This window comes from Cebus imitator, unplaced genomic scaffold (genome assembly GCF_001604975.1).
Source record: "Cebus imitator isolate Cc_AM_T3 unplaced genomic scaffold, Cebus_imitator-1.0 Scaffold103, whole genome shotgun sequence".
Lineage (NCBI taxonomy): Eukaryota > Metazoa > Chordata > Mammalia > Primates > Cebidae > Cebus > Cebus imitator.
Genome location: NW_016107418.1, coordinates 346,659 through 361,926, shown reverse-complemented (window position 1 = coordinate 361,926; position 15,268 = coordinate 346,659). Strand labels below are relative to the sequence as shown.

The window sequence follows — 15,268 nt, the reverse complement described above, 5'->3', positions numbered from 1 at the left end:
TGCACTCCAGCCTGGCAACAGAGTAAGAATCCATCTCAAAAAAAAAAAAATACTCTTCTTCAAGAAAAAGAAAAATATATTTGCTCTAAAGCATGAGCTCACACCCATAGATTGGGTGGGGCACGCATAAACTCAGCCTGAAGTGAAAGGATGTATTCTCATTCACACAGCCAGGGACTGGGCCTGGAAATATCCCAGGCCATCAACCACCATGGGACAGTGGACCCTCATTCCTCTCCAAATGCTGGTGGGAAATCATGCCAAAGAATATTGACTGAAAATTCCTACACCTCCTCCTTTTTAAATATATCCCTGAAGAACCAGTTTAAAATGTGTCAGAATTATGAAAAGTGACAGTATATGGAATTGTTTAACAAGATGTGCTACACCTCCCTTAACTTAATAAAATTTCTGCAGCAACACTTCACCTATACATCACAGGGGTAAGTCACAGAAGTTAGTTTTCCAACATAATTGGTTAACATTCATTGCATTTTAAAAACATTTTCATTTGAGCTTTTCTTTTTTTTTTTTTCTTTTTTTTAGACACACTCTCGCTCCATGGACCAGGCTGGAGTGCAGTGATGTGATCTCAGCTCACTGCAACCTCTATCTCCCAGGTTCAAGCTACTCTCCTGCCTCAGCCTCCCGAGTAGCTGGGACTACAGGTGCACACCACCACACCCGGCTAATTTTTGTATTTTTAGTAGAGATGGAGTTTCGCAATATTGGCCAGGCTGGTCTCTAACTCCTGACCTCTGGTAATCTGCCTGCCTTGGCCTCCCAAAGTGCTGGGATTACAGGCATGAGCCACCATGCCCAGTCTCAAGTGTTCCTATGATATAATAAATTTCTTTACCTTATAGAAGATACAATGTTGAACATAATCTGACTTCTCTGCACGATTCAGTTTCTTTGTTGGAAGTATGAGCTGTACCTTGATGTCTGCGGGTATACTAATGCGTAGACTATTTATTTCTTCCTGATAGGCCCACTCTTCGAGATTTTATACTTTTGTATCCACCAATCATCATCTGACTATTGCAATTAGTGGTCTAATTTTAAAAGTCTATCCTCCCTATTCTGGTTCCAAACCTCCTAAATGGGTAATGGCAGCATTTCCAAAGGTGATATTCCAAGTATGTTCCCCAAGAAAGAATTTCCTAGTGAAAGAAGTTTAGTAAACACAGATTTCCAGGTCTCTTTACTGCAGAACTTCTCAGGCCCTTTATCGTGCTAATGTGCACTACGAATTTCCAAGATTGGGGATTTAGTCATTCCCTCAGGAAGAGGATATGAAGCAGCATTCTCCAAACACATTTATTATAATAGGAAAAACCTTTTCTACATACTTCTTTTTGGAGAAAAGAACCTACTAAAAACTCCTGGAAGTTACATTTCCAAGAATCCATTTAGAAAACCCCTGACCTAGGGAAATCAATAGATGTATGAAATCGGTAGCCTTATTTTAGACACAATTCTACTTTAAAGTAGGCTTTAAAGGGGCCTTGAGTGGCTGGTGATGATTCGTATGTGTCAGCCTCTCTTTCTTGCGAAGAGAAAACTTTACTGGCTCACTTCCAAGTCTGTAATTGGGTTCCAGATGGTAAGATTTGCTGGAAGCTGAACAGTATATACGAGGCCCTGCTACATGAGGTTTCACAGTCGGAATCAAATGAACATGTCTGATCAAACTGTTTACCTGTTTATCCTCATCGTCCATTCTTTTGAAGGAATTTTTTTCTGTGGTTAAATATGGAATCTGAACCTTAGTTCCATGCAGCTCAGCTGGGTTCCCAAATCGTATCTCACCATCATTCTTTGACATCATAAAGCGAGGCAGAGGCAATTCTTTAGGACCAGAAATCAGAGAAGCTCCAGTCAGACTTTATTTAAAAACTGCAAAAACGGGGAACTCAATGGCCAAAAGATGAATCATTTTTTAGGAAAAATTCCAGAGCACTAAATATAGATTAAATTTAGATTTAGATACAATGAGTACTCCTAGAAAAATGTCATGATTTTTTAAATGCTATGGTTTAACCAAAGTATTCTGGCTTATCATTTTTCAATGTTGCCAAATCACAGAATAAATTCAGATTTGGGACTTATCTCCCACTTCATCCTTCAGTCCAATAACCAAGAAAAAGGAGATGACATTGTATAATACAATAAGTGACAAATGGTGGCAGGTAAAATTCATATAGTGCTTAAATATGCCAGGCACCATATTAAAGATTTGCAAACATTAACTCATTTCCTCCTCACAACAACTGTGTATGATAAAACTATCATTACCCCCACCCCATTACAAAAGTGGAAACAGACATAAAGGAGCTAAGAAATGTCCCCAAGATCATACAACTCATCTGTGACAGAGTCAAGGTTTGAACACAGGCAAGCCGGTTCTTAACTAGTGCTCTACAGAAAGGTGCCTTGTTCCTAAGGCAAACTTACTGGGTAAAACAGTTTCTCATCCTATATAATTCTTTCAGAAATTTTCACATCCAATCTCTGGTTGTCTTTTCATAATGGAATAAGAAAAACAGTATCAAGTCAGAGCAATCAATCCATCATTCAGCCAGGTTCTACTGTCAAAACCATTATCCACTCATAATGTTGCAAAGAGTTGAAATGCAATGGTTTGGTATATTTATCTTTCAAAATTCTAACAAAACTATTCTGAAAGCGGAAATGATACTTTGGCACACTTCTAGTTCTCGGCACATGATGTTACACACAATCGCGTAGCACAAAACCCTACAAAAATGGGGACAATATTATGGATGATGCATAATGACTTGCATCTGTATCCATTGTTCAGGATAATATTCATCAGTGTGCCTTTGCACTTCCACTAGTTCTCTATTCCAAAAACACAGCTGCACTTTCAATGATTGATGCTGTGCTAAGGCCAGAAAATATCTTAGCAACAGCAAGCAAGTATCCTAGAGCTCCCCAGGCAAAGAAGGCCCCTGGTTCTCCAATATCCACATGATGTTTATTTTTAGTTGCTATGTCCACATTTGATTCAAAGAAGCAGGTGGCCAGGAACGGCGGCTCATGGCTGTGATCCCAGCACTTTGGGAGGTGAAGGCGGGTGGATCTCCTGAGGTGAGGAGTTCGAGACAAGCCTGGCCAACATGGTAAAACCCCATCTCTACTACAAATACCAAAAATTAGCCAGGCATGGTGATAGGCGCCTGTGGAGGCTGAAGCAGGAGAATTTCTTGAACCTGGGAGGCGGAGGTTACACTGAGCTAAGATCACGCCACTGCACTCCAGCCTGGGCAACAACAGCAAAATTCCATCCCAGGGGAAAAAAAAAAAGGAAAAGGAAAAGAAAGAAAAAAAAAAAAAAAAAAAGAAGCATGCAATATGACAAATCCCTGCATGATCAATCAGCCAAGGGCCCAAGAGACGTAAATAGAGTAACCAATCTTAATGTTTCCCAACCTCAGGCAGCTCTCCAGCACTCAGAGCAGGGATGGGCTTCAAAAGCAAAAAGGCAAGTGAAAAGAAACTCTAGAATCTTAGTAAGTCAAATATAAGCTAATCCTATGGTTTTGGTCTCAGGTATATGCTCCAGCTCAGTCTGCAAAAAGGATCTAAAAAGATGAAACAAGGTCACATAAAATAATTTGCACCCTGATCTGCCCATAAGAGGATGACTCTACTTTGAAGTATTTATTGAGGGAGAAAAGAAAGAAATGCTCAGTATTTACTGGCATTCAACAGATAACTCCAAGGAACAATGGAATACACTCACGGAATTATGAATATCAATTATTATACTAGGACTTAAATAGGGCTCCCAGATATTGTCTAGGACACTGTCACTTCACACATTCTTCCACCCCGTCTACGGAAATTCTTTAGAACTATTTGCCTAGAAAACCACCTCTCCCCTGCCCCAGACACCCACCAAACAGCAAAAGACAAAATACTGCTGAATTTCTCTCACACTTTCTTTGTTCCTGTGGTTTTAAACAACTCTCACTTAACAGAATTGCAACCATACATAATAATATTCTTATCATTGAAAACTTTCATGAAGGTGCCATTTCCCTTAGCCTGATCCAAGCTTTTAAAAAGTGAAAGGTAAAAGTAGTTTGCTGAGAATGATGGCTTCCAGGTCCAGGAGTTGGGGGAGGGGGGGAGTGGCATGGGGAGAAATGCCAGATATAGTTGAGGGGGAGGAAGACAGCACATCACACTGCCACGTGTATACCTATGCAACAATCTGGCATGTTCTTCACATGTACCCCAATACCTAAAATGCAATTTAAAAAAATAATAAATTTTAAAAAAAAGTAGTTTGCAAATGTTCAGTCTGAATGTTTTTTGTTTTTTGGGTTTTGTTTTTTTGAGGCAGGGTCTGACCGTCTCCCAGACTGAAGTGCAGTGGCACTAACGTAGCTCACTGCAGCCTTGAACTCCCAGACCCAACTGATCCCTCCTGCCACAGCCTCCTGAGTAGCTGGGACTACAGGTGCTTGCGACCATACCGGCTAATTTTTTTTTATTTTTTATAGAGATGAGGTCTTGCTATATGCTCAGACAGGTCTCAAATTCCTGAGCTCAAACAATCCTCCCACCTTGACCTCCTAAAGTGCTGGGATTACAGGCATGAGTCACCATACTCAGCTGAATATTTTTCCTAGTCACATGTACACAAAATTTGATAGTAAAACTTCGAAAAAATTAATCAATAAAGTATCTGCCATACAATAATGTCTGTCAAGAAAAAGGTCTATTTGTAGTCATTGGTTAGAATCTTATCTCCCAAACTGAATTGAATTAATACACAGGAAACAAAGTCAGAGTTCAAACTAAACGTTCAGAGGGTCTGAGGAGACAATGAGAGTGGCCATCCAAGATGACAATTTGTTTCGTAATGGTATCCTAGGTTACATTATTTGAACATAGAAATGCTTTGTATATTAAATATAAATGACTATTTTTTCCTTCCACAAAGAAAACTATGCCTGCTCCTTTTTAAACACTTGACCCTCTACAAAAAAGAAAAATCCTTTGTTTTTCCATATTTGATAGAGATACAGATATATTAGAAATACTTTAGGCTGGGAGTGGTGGCTCATGCCTGTAATCCCAGCACTTTGGGAGTCTGAGGTGGGAGAATCACTTGAGCCCGCAGTTTGAGCTCAGTCTGAACAATACAGTAAGACCCCATCTGTACAAAAAATAATAATAAAAAAATCAGCTGGGCATGGTGGCATATGCCTGTAGTCCCAGCTACTTAGAAGGCTGAGGCAGAAGGATCGGCTGAGTCCAAGTCAAGGCTGTATCATGCCACTGCACTCCAGCCTGGGTGATGGAGTGAGATCCTGTCTCTCAAAAAAGAAAAGAAAAAAAGAAATACCTCAATTTCCTCAATCCATTAAAAAAAAGTAACAGCATAAATGCAATAATAAATAGCAAGTAACATTGAGCCCCATTAGCTAGATAATATGGAGTGGAGGGTGCTGGGCAGAGAGCCCATGTTCCATCAAAATGACAGTTGCTGTTCACTCTCCTTCAATGTTATCTGCCAGAAAAAGAACGTGAGCTACATATATACTTGTGAGTTTTATAGTAGTCACATTTAAAAGGTATTTTTTTAAAAAAGTGAAATAAGCTGGTCACGAAAAGACAAGTACTGTGTGGTTTCACTTATATGAGACATCAAGAGTAGTCAAACTTATAGAAGCAGAAAGCAGATGGGCAGGCCAGTTGCAACAGCTCATGCTTATAATCCCAGCACTTTGGGAGGCTGAGGTGGGCAGATTACTTGAGGTCAGGAGTTCATGACTAGCCTGGCCAACATGGCAAAGCCCCATCTCTACTAAAAATACAAAAATTAGCTGGGTATGGTGGTGCATGCACCTGTAATCCCAGCTACTTGGGAGGCTGAGGCATGAGAATCTCTTGAGCCTGGGAGGCAGAGGTAGCGGTGAACCATGAACATGTCACTGTACTCTTTCTCTCAAAAATGGGAAGGTGTTTAATGAGTACAGAATTTCCATTTTGTAAGGTGAGATGAAAAGGTTTTAGAAATTAGTTACGTAACAATGTGACTATATTTAACATTACTGAATTACACATTTAAAATGGTTAAGATGGGAAGTTTTATTTGTATTTTATCACAACTAAAAAAATTCTAATTTCAAAACATTTTAAATGGTGAAATTGTAATAATCTATTTTAACTCAATATTATTTCAACATGTAATCAACATAAAGTATTAATGAAATATTTTACATTATTTTTTCATATTGTCTTCAAACTCCTGTGTATATTTTATCCTCCTTGCATGCCTCAATTCGTACTTACCACATTTTATATGCTCAACAGCTACTGGCTGCCATACTGAAACAGCACAGCTCTAGTTGATAGTTGCTACATGGGAATGTGAGCCATTGTGGCCAGAAATCTGTATTTTACTAAGATATAATGCTAAATGTAAGCAACTGATTTCTTTTTTAATTATGTAAAGAGTATTTTGTATGGGGGGATGACTTATAGGGAACTGTATGTGTTCCACTTGAAGAATTTTGACAAATACATACATATGTATGTATGTGTGTGTGTATATATATATACATATATATACACATATATATGTGTGTGTGTATACATATATATATATATATATATCCATCCCTGTAACCAACACCCAAATTAAGATACAGAATTTTCTTTCATGTTTCTTTCCAGTAATCTCCTCCCTTTGTTCCACCCAGCAACCTCTGTACTTTCTATACTTGCAGATTATCTTTGCCATTATGAAACTTCATAAACTGAATCATACAATATCTGTTCTTGTGACTAGCTTCTTTTACAACCTTTTTGTCTGTGATAATCACTCAATGCATTGTACACATAGTTCATTCTTTCTTTCTTTCTTTTTTGAGATGAAGTCTAGCTCTGTCACCAGGCTGGAACATGGTGGTGTGATCTCGGCTCACTGCAACCTCCGACTCCCTGGTTCAAGCTATTCTCCTGCCTCAGCCTCCTGAGTACCTGGGATTACAGGCACACACCACCACACCCAGCTAATTTTTGTATTTCTAGTAGAGATGGGGTTTTACCATGTTGGCCAGGATGGTGTCGATCTCCTCCTGACTTCCTGATCCGCCTGCCTTGCCCTCCCAAAGTGCTGGGATTACAGGTGTGAGCCACCATGCCCGGCCCATTCTTTTTCATTGCTATGGAATAATCCACTTTTAAAAATATATTGAGCTGCAAGCAGTAGCTCACACCTGTAATCCCAGCACTTTGGGAGGTCAAGGTGGGCAGACTGCTTGAGCTCAGGAGTTCGAGACCAGCATGGGCAACATGGCGAAAACCCATCTCTACAAAAAAAAAAAAAACACACAAAAATTAGCCAGGTGTGGTGGTGCACACCTGTAGTCCCAGCTACTCAGGAAGCGGAGGTGGGAGGATGGTTTGAGCCTGAAAGTTGCAGGTTGCAGTGAACCAATACAGCGCCACTGCAGTCCAGTCTAGGCAACAGAGCAATACCCTGTTTCAAGAAAAATTAAAAAAAGAATATATTGAAATTTTTAATCCATTATCCTGTGATGAACATTTGGGTTGTTTCCAGTGCAAGACCATTGTGAAAAGCTGCTGTGACATTCTTATAAATGTTTTTTGATGGACACGAATTTATTTATCTTGGGTGTATACCTAAGAGCCAAATCCAGTCTGCTGCCTGTTTCTGTAAATCCCACAAGTACAATGTTTGAGTATTGGGAAAAAAATCAAAAGAAAAATATTTCATGATGTGAAAACTATATGAAATTCAAATGTCAGGCTAGGTGCAGTGGCTCATACCTGTAATCTCAGCACTTTGGGAGACCAAGGCAGGCGGATCATTTGAGGTCAGGAGTTTGAGACTAGCCTGACCAACACGGTGAAATCCTGTCTCTACTCAAATACAAAAATTAGCCAGGCATAGTGATGAATGCCTGTAATCCCAGCTACTCAGGAGGTTGAGGCAGGAAAATTGCTTGAATGCAAAAGGCAGAGGTTGCAGTGAGCTGAGATTATGCCACTGCAGCACTCCAGCCTGGGTGACAAGAGTGAGGCTCTGTCTCAAAAATTAAAAATAAAAAATTTTTAATTTCAAATTTCAGTGTTCATTAATAAAGTTTTATTAGCACACAGCCATGCTCCTCTGTTTACATGTTGTTCATGGCTACTTTCATATTATAACAACAGAGTTAAGTAGTTGTGACCAAAATCATACTGCCCACAAAGTCTATCTGGCCCTTTATAGAAAAAGGTTGCTAATCCTTGTCTTACAGAATTCAATGGTTGAAGTGAAGTATGGTCCTACTAAATCAATAAAATTGCATTTAACAGAAAATATTTTACAGTGTTTGAAGTCTTTCATTTAAATAATTTAATTAAACATTCAGTTTCTCGGTCACACTAGCCACACTGCCACACTTCAAGTGCTCAATAGCCACATGTGGCAAGTGGCTACCATATTAAATAACATAGCTTTTCTACAATGTTTGACAAGGGATTCCCTGATTTTGTGCTTACAACAACTCTATAACGCAGGTGCTGTTGTTATATCTTTTCCTCCAGTGAGTCACTTGAAACAGAGAAATTAAGAAACTTGCCTGAGGCCACACAAATAAAAGGTAATGGAGGAAAGATTCAAAATGAGGTAGCCTATTGCTGGGACCTACATTCCCAGTCACAAGGCTATATTGCCATCCTGAGTATTAAAATTCTTTCAAGTACAGATTTGAACATTTAGCATGAAACTGTGCCATTTCAGAAAATGACCTACAGAAAACCTGCTCAAATATCTGCATTTTGCAGGTGAGGAAATAAGCCCAAGAAAGGGAGAACAAGACTTGTCTCAGTCATGCAGCAATACAGTGGCAGAGCTATGACCTTAACAAAAATTCCTGACTCTGACTCCTGGCTCCCTTCTCTCCCACGACTTTTTGTTAACCTATTCACTTATATCAGCTACTTATAGGTTAACAAAGAATTATGACAATAATGTTCTACAATTCCAAAGTGAAACCATCCCTACACATTGTCCTGAAATTACTTTGGGGAAAAACGGCAAACAACAACAACAACAACAAACATCGGGCCAATGTTATCAACCCAGGCCTGGGTAATCAAAGCCATCTAGTCTCCTATTATCTTCCTGTCTACCCACTGATCTGAAATGCGTCTTGCCAATTAGGAAATGGGTAGGTAATAGGTGGATGGTGGGGTGGAGGTTACAACGGGAAGGGTGATCTTATAAATTTCTGACAGAGGAGGATGGTTAATAAGTTAAATTTCCTAATCCCAGGAGTGAGTTAAGAGGTCCACAATCCACTGGGCTCTGCTGCTAGCAAGCAGTATCCCCTTTATTTTACCTATTTGGTCTTCAATTTCACCACTATGCCTCTTCCAACATATCCTCTATATCCATCCCATACACTGCATTTCTCTGAAGAAGGGCTCTTCACTGGGCTCCACGAACAGGCCATAAGGGTCCAGAAACCCCTGGCATTGAAGGGAACATTCTTTACATAATGTCAAGTGTATTTTCTTGCTAAGATACAGAGCTTTTACTGGATTGTCAAAGAATCCTACAACAAATATTTTTGCAAATAAATAAGGTGGGAATCCACAGCTGAGAAGGTTGGGGAGAACCTTTGGGGAGGAACAACAATAGAGCTAACGATAGGGGTATGGTCTAGAGGGACAGAACCCCTAGAAAACACAAGTGCCCAGCCGTATAGGTGAACCCGCATAGGTGAACTTTGTCCAAAGCAGCTCTGTGTCCCTGTAGCAGAGCTGAGAGAGGGGGTAAAGGAAATTGCCAAAGGAATCACTGAGGAAAAAAAGGAAAGGGGGATTAGGTTGAATGTTCATCAGAAAGGATAAGTTGACCTTAGCTTAGCTTAATGGGATATCCCAGCATAGTATTTAGTGTTCAAAATACAGACTCTGTATGGACACACACACACACACACACACACACACAGCCAGCTATAACCTTACCTCCTAGGCTTCTTTCTTCACCCTTGGGTTTCCTATCCTGTCTTTTCTATGAATTAACAAACTGGTTGTCACACTCAAAAGACTTCTCTCCTAGCCCTAAGATATAGGGAGGGTTTGTCAAATAGGCAAAGCACAGGGACCCCCACCCTCAATTCAACCAGAGAATATCTGCTTTCATCTTTCCTTGAATAAAATAATTCTTGTTTGAAAACAAAGCCACAGAAATAGGACTCAATGCTGCAGAATCCTTCTACCTTTCTTATATGATATTAAAACAAAAACAAAACAAACAAACAAAAAAAACTAGAGCACAGGAAGCAAGCTGTCGGGATTAGAGTTCCTATATCTTTATCCTTACTTTACAGAAGGCTTTCTCAGTCTCAACATTACTGACATTTTAGACTATATAAGTTTGTTGTTGTTGGAAGAGGGGTCTTGTCCTCTGCAGTGTATGATGTTGAGCAACATCCCCGACCTCTATAGGTTAGATGCCAGGCAGTCCCCCTCCACAGCTGGGACAACCAAAAATGTCTCCTCACATTGCCAAAAATCATCTGAGTTAAGAACAATTGTTTTACAGATAAGGGTGGAGTCAAAGGGAACTCAATGATTTGCCTCAGTATCTTCTTGGCAGTAGAATCGTTACCACAACAGTGGTTCACAAATTTTGGGATTTTACAAAATAGGAAAAATTTCTCCCCCAACAACAACAGCAACAAAAATGAAGAAAGCCAACATAAAGCTGCCAACATTTTATCTCATCAAGAATCTTACCCCAAACTACTACCCATTATCAATTTCATAAACAACACTTAGCAAGAGGAACCCAAAAAAACCCTAAACTTAGATTTTACTACATTTAGTTTCATAAATAACTCATTTTTTGTCCCAATTCTCTCTCCTTCCACTGAAAACTGTGCCAGACTGCAACCAGACCATAAACCAGTTTGGGGAACACAGCCCCAGAGCCTACATGAATCATGCCATTGCACTATCGGAGTTCACAGGCTCCCAAAGGGACTACTGAAAAGAAACCATGGGGTCTGTCACATTGATTAAAAAAAAAAAATACACCCTTATTTTCCCTACTGTAACTGAAATTTAGCATTTCTTCCCATTATGAATATAGGCAATAAGCCATTATAGTTTCACTAGCAATACCTGTAACTTTGTTACCTATCAGATCAGGTATTTTTATATCACATTACAGTTGTAGACATCTTTAAGTATTATTTATGCATATTACTACTTTGAAAAAGTAGTGGTTATTTCAATCACTGTTAGATGTTTTACTTAATGCATTAATAAACAAGCATGTATGTTTTGGGGTTTGGGGGTGGTTGCTCACTGCAACCTCCACCTTCTGGGTTCAAGCTAGTCTCCTGCCTGAGCCTCCTGAGTAGCAGGGAATACAAGCATGTGCCACTAGGCCCAGCTAATTTTTGTATTTTTAATAGAGGCGAGGTTTTACCATGTTGGCCAGGACGGTCTTGAACTCCTGGCCTCAAGTGATCTACCTGCCTCGGCCTCCCAAAGTGCTGGGATTATAGTTATGAGCCACCGTGCCAGGCCTAGAAGCATGTATATTGTTTTATAACAATTTCTTTTAACTATTTTAGTGATTATTTTCGTATAATTGGTTTCCATTATAATCCTGTGTCTTTGTTGCATTTAAAACATCATTCTGAGAAGGGGTCCACACGCTTCAGACTGCCAAGGGGGCTCCTGGCACAAAAATGATGAGAAATCCTACTCTAGGTCCCTCCTAACCTTCCCTTAGTCCTCACATGTGCTCAAGTTCAGACCCTGGAAAGAACAGTAAGAGCAGGTCCCAGGGCAAATGTTCACCACATGATTTCCTCATCAGAAATTCTCTACCAGTCCTCAATTTTCACCTTCTTTTTTTCTGCCTTCCAAGTAAGCTGTTTCGCCATCTGTTTAACCCCAGCTCAGACTAGGGTGGAGCTAGAGAGATACCTAGTGCCGTGCAGCACCCTAGTTCAGTTGCATCTACTATAACTATATATATATTTGTGTGTATATATATATATATATATAGTTACATATATATATTTGTGTATAGTTATAGATATGGTTTTGTATATATATAGTTATATATATATGTTTTTGTATATATATATTATACACACACACACACACACACACACACACACAGTTTAAGCAAAGGTCTTGAAAATGCTTGATGCAGCTTTCATTCTCAAATCTGTCTCCATATAAGAATCACCTGGAAAGCTGTTAAAAATCCTGATGCTCAGACTGGATCTCAGACAAATGAAATGAGAATTTCTGGAGATGGACCCAGGCATCTGTATTTTTTACTTTATATTTAAAGCTCTCCAGATGATTCTCAAGTACAGACAAGGTTGAGAATCAGTGCCTGAGAAAGATGATATGCAGACTGAGATGACTTCTGTAAAAACTCCTCTGGAGTTCCAGGAGAATCCAAATTCCAATCGTTATAGACTAAAGAGTGACAGATGATTAAGACACCCTCCCTATGCATAAACATGCATCTCTTCACTTATTCATTCAACCAATACACACTGAGTGCCTATAATGCCTCACAATGCAAGGGGTGCCAGATCCTCTTCCCTCCCCCTTACGCAAGCTGGAAAAGTGAAGAAGACAGACAAAAAACTAGTGAAATCTGTAAGGAATATTTACAAACTCTGCTAAGTGCTATCAGGAAATAGATGCTGGGAAAGAACAAAGTGGGGAGGAGACTGCCCTGCAGAAGCATTAACCAGCAGGCCCACCAAAGGATCACCTCACTTCCTAGGGATATGGACTTCTGCTCTGACTTACTGTTTACTCTTGGTTGGGCATTTGATAATCCTGAAAGGGTAGATATTAACTTGGAAAAAACTGTTAGCTAACAAGCAATTCTTGTCTGATGGCAATGCAAATACATTCGTCTTAGAAAAAAATACAATAGCCAGGTTGCACTTGTATGACCCTGTAGGGTGTTACAGGTTTATACCTAATTTAGCAATTCTAATCCAGTATCATTTCTATGACTATAAATAAGTCTGACTCTCTATACTCTCTTGAACCAGTTTTACCATATGCTAGTTCCTTCATGAATTAATGAATCTGACAGAACTACTTTAGGCAGGATAGTAGGGACAGGCTCTCAATCCTGAAGGTTAGGAAGGAGCCAGCCAGGGGAAGCAGAAAGGAAGAACAGATCCCCAGGAACCCAAGACCGCAAGATAAAATGGGCATATGGCTTACAGCAGGAAAGAGGTCACCCAGAAATGGCTAGAAGGCCACTGAGACTGGGGAACAGGTAGCGAGCAAGGGGTTGAGGTTTGAGATCAGGATGGAAAAGTGGCAAGAACTAGATTGTGTAGGGCATTACAGAACAGTGTAGGAACTTTGAATGTTGTACAAAGTACAACAAGCAAACTACTGGAGGGTTTAAAGGAGGAAGATGGAATAATCTGCTGTGTATTTTGAAAAGATCATACTTTCAAAAGTAGGAAAAGAGGCTGAGTATGGCGGCTCATGACTATAATCCCAGCACTTTGGGAGGCTGATGCAGGAGAGTGAGTCCAGCAGCTCAAGGCCAGCCTGGGAAACATCACAAAACACCCCCATCTCTACAAAAAGGCATATATATTAGCCAGGCATGGTGGTGTATCCCTGTAGTCTCAGCTACTCAGGAGGCTGAGGCAGGAGGATCATTTGAGCCTAGGAAGCAGAGGCTGTAATGAGCCATGATTGCACACTGCACTCCAGCCGAGGCGACAGAGTGATGCCCTGTCTCAAAAACAAAAAAACAAAACAAAAAAACAATTGGGAGGCTGAGACGGGCCGATCACTTGATCTCAGGAGTTCGAGACCAGCCTGGACAACATGGCAAAACCCCATCTCTACAAAAAATACAAAAATTAGTAGGATTAGTAGGGAGTGGTGGTGCATGCCTGCAGTCCCAGCTACTCGGGGGGCTGAGGCTAGAGGATCCCTTGCACTGAGGAGGTCAAGGCTGCAATGAGCTGTGATCGTGCCACACTCCAGCCTGGATGACAGAGCGAGTCTCTCTCAAATAAATAAAAAAAAAAAAAGGTGGGAAAAGAGATCACAATAGAGACAAGAGGAGGGGCTAGGGAGCCAATCCATTGTGGTATCCAGGTAAGTAGTTGAAGGTTGCCTGGTTTAGTAGGGACAAAGAGATAGAGGCAACAAGCAGTGAGATTGGAGCCACGCTGCTAGGATTTTTGACGGATTCTATTAAGAGGTGAGGGTAAAGAAGGAATCCAGGATGACCACTGGGTTTCTGGTTTGTGCGACTGTGGATGGTGGTGGCAGTCACCAAAATGGAAAGGACTGGCGGTTAGAGGGTCACGCATATATACACAGGTGCATGTCATTCATGACATAAGGGTATCCATCTACAACTCCCTGGGTATGACGCCCTGGGTGTGACGAGGCTAGCACACCCTTTCAGATTAGGTTCTCACAGAGTGATCTCTTTGGCCTTCAAGATTTGTGTCATCAGGCATTAAGCTAATAGATTTCAAGCAACAAGCTGGAAAATTCTAAGTGGCAGCTGAAAGTTTGGCCCAATCTTGCCCTAATTCTTATTCAACATATGTTAACTGCAAATAATTTATATTTAATCAATCTTTAAATGAAGGAAGATAATTCAGCATTAACTCCGGGTATATATAAATCTTCAGAGGTAAAAGGTAGCAATGGGTTTATAAAATAAAACTGAGAAAGCCTTATATTTGTGATAAACTGTTAATCCTTTACCCAAGTGATAACTTCAACAATCCTGCTCCCTGCCCTCAGGAAATTTCGCTGCCAATCTGGGCACAAATCAGGTAAAAGACTTAAGTCTAACTTAAAATAAACAACAAAAGTTTATTCTGTATACAATAAAACAGCTCTAACTTTCCCAGAACAAAAATTGGAAGATACTATAGTAAAGTGTAATGATCATTTACAATGGAATAAAAACTATCAGTGCCTACCACAAATCCAAATTCAATGTGATGCAACTTTCAACTAATTAAAGAAAATGACCGCTATGTCTTGCAGCAATGAACACTAAGCCTGCCTGTCAAATGACACTCCATCAAGAAACCTATTCCAGGCCGGGCGTGGTGTCTCAAGCCTGTAATCCCAGCACTTTGGGAGGCCGAGGCGGGTGGATCACGAGGTCAAGAGATCGAGACCATCCTGGTCAACATGGTGAAACCCCGCCTCTACTAAA

At 40.2% G+C, this 15,268-nt stretch overlaps 1 protein-coding gene across 2 annotated transcripts in view; it reads right to left on the bottom strand.

Moving 5' to 3' along the window:
- The window catches only part of REPS2 (RALBP1 associated Eps domain containing 2), a 226,047-nt gene that overhangs the window by 140,230 nt on the left and 70,549 nt on the right, over positions 1-15,268 (bottom strand). For both annotated transcript variants that reach the window (XM_017537476.2, XM_017537477.2), the window contains exon 3: positions 1,703-1,851. In XM_017537476.2, coding sequence (XP_017392965.1) covers positions 1,703-1,851 — 149 coding nt within the window. The remainder of the gene's footprint in view (positions 1-1,702; positions 1,852-15,268) is intronic.